Here is a 4774-nt window from a genome sequence, read left to right on the forward strand (position 1 = left end):
ATGGAGAGCACAACCATGCTGCAATTCAAGATTCTTCGATGCCATCTTCATCCACTCTCAAAGGCTCAGTGGCTAATAAAAATAACAATAATAATAGTAAAAATAATAATGATTTACATCTTCCAATCTTAGAAAATGATAAAAAATGGTCTCATCAAACAGATTCAATAAGACTATGTTGTGATGATGTTACTATGCAAAAAAGTAACACCAAAATTGAAGAATATGCAAATTCCTTAATCAAAGATCCTGAGTTCACTGCAGCATTGGCTGAAGCAGTTGCACGCACCATCACTGGTCAGAGTAAGGAACAAGGCCTAAACCTCAATTTGGGGTTCCAGCAGGGTGATGAAAACTGAGATCAATTAATGCAATTGTATAGAGATTTTTTGAGGACTTCAATAGTAGCATAGTTTGTCAACCTAGGATGAATTATTAGTTTAGTTTGGTAAATTGCTGTATTCAAAACTATGTAAGTTTAATTAGTTTTAGCTCATGCAAAAATTATGTGATTGGTGTTAACTTCTCTACTTAGTGATTTTGTTCAATTATGAGACAGAAATTGAATACAAAGAGTGTAATAAAATAAATCAAATGTTAAATCAGAACTTCAAGAAAAATGGATAAGTACAATGAATAACTCTCATTCTAATCAAATATGTAAGATATTATTTGTGGAAGTACTGAACGTATCTCATAAACCAAATTAGTTTAATATTGCTATTTTATAAAAAATGAATAATATAATATTAAATGTTAATATTTTATTTATGCATAATTATATCCTACTATCTGCACCTGCAATAAATTCGATGTGTCTCTTATTGCATTACAAACAATTTCATAGCCTTTGCTTCTGTAAACAATCTCCATGCCTGCACATTTTTTATACATTTGGTTGATAATAAAACTTAGAAGTATATCAAGCTTGATTAATTATAATTCAAGCAATGCTAGGAAACCAAAAGGGTATTAGCCAAAAATCAGCCAAATACTTTTGGATCAATCCAAAATCTCTACGAGTTAATATATATGGATATTTCTTCTGCTAAGTATCAGAATGTTTCTTTTTCATACTAAATGGATATTCTTTTATATATTTTTCGAATTTTTTTGTATTACAAATGTGAATGTCTCTATTTCTTTAAAAATTTCATATTTTTTTTTAAATTTTATAGATATTTAATTATTTTTACTAAAATATAATTGAATGTTTCTTTTGTTAAGTATTAGGATGTTTTTTTTCATATTAAATGAATGTTTTTTTTATAATCTCTCTCACGGCTATTCTGATGAGAAGCACCGGACTTGAATCCGGAACTGACGCCTATCAACGCCGTGTCTATGGGGAGTGCGAGGGGAGTTTGTGATAGCGCCATGAATGTGAATGCAATCGGGGAGGGTATTAGTGCAATGCATAGCCAACCAGTCCTTGCAAAGTACAATTTGCTACCAATATAGTCGGGTAGAGCCGAAAGCAAGCGACCGAAGAAGGAAAATGAGGCATACACTATCACAAGTGTAGAAGTGTCACAACTCGTGCCCACTGGCTCCGCAATCTGTCCCAGGTTATTGCTGTACACAAGCCCAATAGTTCCTCCGCAAATGTAGGTAACATAGTAGAGCCAGAAATCCAGCCTTCCAAGAACGGCGTCGCCACACTGCTCTTCTTCCAGCATCCTTTTGCAGCTAATTGAGGAGGTGGTTGAGGAGGGAAGAGGAGAAGGTTTTGTCGGTGACAAAGTCGAAGGTGGACTTCGTGTTGAAGCAGTTGTATTGGATGCGCTTGTTGAGAGCGTCCCGGAGAGTATGGAAGTCGCCGGCACTTCCAGCAGCATTGGTGAGAGGTCTGTTTGTGTGATTGTTGGAGGTGGGTAGGTTAACGTGAAAGAGAAAAAAAAGGTTTTTATAGGTTTTAATTAGGTTTACTTAATTAATTTTAAATTTTTTAAATTTTGAATTTCATAAATTTAAAATTAATTAATAACCCAGAATCATCCATATTGAATCACCAAAAATATATATCATACTCGAATGCGGAAGCGTACCTGAATTCATAAACATAAATCATACGATTGGAAGAGTTTGGATCTTGTGGTTCTTTCGATCTTCCTCAACCAAAGCCTTCTGTATTCCTAGGAGGCTGAACTACAACTCTTTTGATGGAAAAAGAGTAACAAAGGCGGCTTTGGTATATTGGGGACCGAAACCCTAAAGGTCTATTTATATTTGAGCATGGCACCCATTAAACCCTTAAGCCCAAATAAAATAGTATCTAAAGCCCAAAAGATAATATATCTAAAATCCAAAAAGATAATTATCTATGGAACAAAAGATAATATCTGGTTTTATTCTCATTTAATTCCAAATCAAAAGTAATAATGATTTATTCAATTTAGCATTTAAAATAATAAATGAGATCATCATTATATAAGTCATTTAATTTGAAATAGCATAATTTGTGATTATAATTAATATATGTATTGTCCACAAATAAGTTAGGAAATCTAATAATTTCCTAACAATCTCCCACTTGGGCTATACATATATTATTTCTTGACAAATAATCACATCTTTATAAACTTTATGCGCGCATCTGAATGCTATTTCTCTCATTACTTTAACAATCTGGTCCGTCTCATACATTAGATATGGAACTACCGCAGCTTTTATCACATTAAATGCCGTGACTAAACCACGCCAATCACCATCCTAATATACTCAACGACATAGATCAAATTTGGATGAGTAATATGGAAATTACATGCCAAGTGATCTCATGCATGTCTATTTCCAGCTGGTCCAACTTTATTGAGATCAAACACAATACAAATATTGCAAAATGAACATTTCACATAACATGAAATAAACCATCAACTTAATTCTGCAAAAAAATAACTCAATATCTGTCATAGGACATATAGCATAAACTCCCACTAAACCAAGACATTACAAATATTGACACCCATCCGAGCAGTGTGCTCATGAAAGACTTTAGGGGTCAATCCCTTGGTAATGGGTCTGCTAGCATATACTCTGTTCCTATATGTCCTATGGAAATCTGTTTTTCTTAAACTTTCTCTTTGACAACTAAGAACTTGATGTCTGTATGCTTCGATTTTGTCAAGCTCTTATCGTTGTTGGAGTATAATACTGCTGACTTGTTGTCACAGAATATCTTTAATGGCTTTTCAATGTCATCTACTATACGAAGCTCAGTGACAAAGTTTCGCAACCATATGCCATGAAATCGGAATCAGAGTACCTAATGATCTCCAAATTTTCTGATCTCCGATAAGTAAGCATGTAATCATTTGTTTTCTTTAAACAACACATTACGCGTTTAACAGCTATCCAATGATCCATATCCAGATTGCTCAAGTATCTATCCAACACTCCCACTATAAATGATATATCGGGATATATGTAGACTTGAGCATACATTAAATTCCCTACTGCTGATGCATAAAGTTTATCATGCATTGTTGTCTTCTTAAGATCATTTTGGGGCATTGCTTGAGACTAAACTTGTCTCCTTTAACTACGGGTGTGTCCATTGGTCTACAATTTTCTATGACATATCTACTTAAAATCTTTTCGATATAGTTATTTTGTGATAATCCAAGAATACCTTGAGAACGATCTCTTAGTATCTCGATTCCTAATACAAAAGAGGCATCACCAAGATCTTTCATTTCGAATTTGTTCGATAGAAATTTCTTAGTTTCATGCAACAAGTCTATATCATTGCTGGCAAGTAGAATGTCATCAACATACAAGACCAAAAAAAAGTATTTACTCCCACTGAACTTGCGGTATACACATTCATCTATAATATTTACCTTAAAACCATGAGGTAATGACTTAATTAAACTTGTGATACCATTAACAGGAAGCTTGTTTGAGATCATAGATGGATTTTCTCCTTAATGACACTTCTTGAGGTTGTTGAGCTTGCTGTATGGGTTGGGTTTGAGGAGGATTCTCATTATTTTCCTGTACTGTAGCTGGATTTACAACAGGATTCTCATTGTGCTTTTGTACTATAACTGTATCTTGAACAATAATAGGCACAAGGTCCTGATCATTGTCAGTTATAGAATCCTCATCAAAAGCAACATTCCTAATATATCCTTCCCCCCAAACTCAACATCCTCAAGAAATCTCGCATTTTCCGTCTCAAAAATAGACCTTGATACAGGATTGTAAAACTTGTACCCCCGTGAACGCTCAGCGTAACCAACAAAGTAGCAACTAATTGTCCTTGAGTCCAATTTTCTTTCATGCGGCCTATAAGGTCGCGCCTCAGCTGGACATCCCCAAATATGCATATGCTTTATACTAGGCCTTTTCCCAGTCCAAATTTCATATGGGGTTTTGTTAACTGCTTTGCTTGGCACCCTATTAAGGATGTACACTGCGGTCTTTAAGGCTTCTCCCCAGAGTGATTCAGGCAAGGAAGAATGACTAATCATACTTCTCACCATGTCCTTAAGAGTTCGGTTCCTTCGCTCTGCAACACCATTCATGCTAGGTTTGCCTGGCATAGTGTATTGCGGAACAATACCACACTCCTCTAGAAAAAGGGCAAAAGGCCCGGGACGTTGCTCACCTGAACCGTCATATCTTCCGTAGTATTCACCACCACGATCAGATTTGACAGCTTTAATTTTCTTTCCAAGTTGAAGTTCAACTTCAGCTTTGAAAGACTTGAAAACATCCAAGGCTTGAGACTTTTCATGAATTAAATATAGATACCCGTAACGAGAGTAAT

The 4774-nt window shown here is 35.0% G+C and overlaps 1 protein-coding gene across 1 annotated transcript; it reads right to left on the reverse strand.

Annotated features, from left to right (window-relative positions):
* Positions 769-1838, reverse strand: LOC107621056 (protein NUCLEAR FUSION DEFECTIVE 4-like). Its single transcript, XM_016323100.1, has 2 exons — positions 1304-1838; positions 769-875 (listed from the first exon to the last, which is right to left on the reverse strand). The coding sequence occupies exons 1-2, from the start codon at positions 1836-1838 to the stop codon at positions 769-771; spliced, it is 642 nt and encodes a 213-aa protein (XP_016178586.1).

The sequence above is a fragment of the Arachis ipaensis genome, chromosome B10 (assembly GCF_000816755.2).
Source record: "Arachis ipaensis cultivar K30076 chromosome B10, Araip1.1, whole genome shotgun sequence".
NCBI lineage: Eukaryota > Viridiplantae > Streptophyta > Magnoliopsida > Fabales > Fabaceae > Arachis > Arachis ipaensis.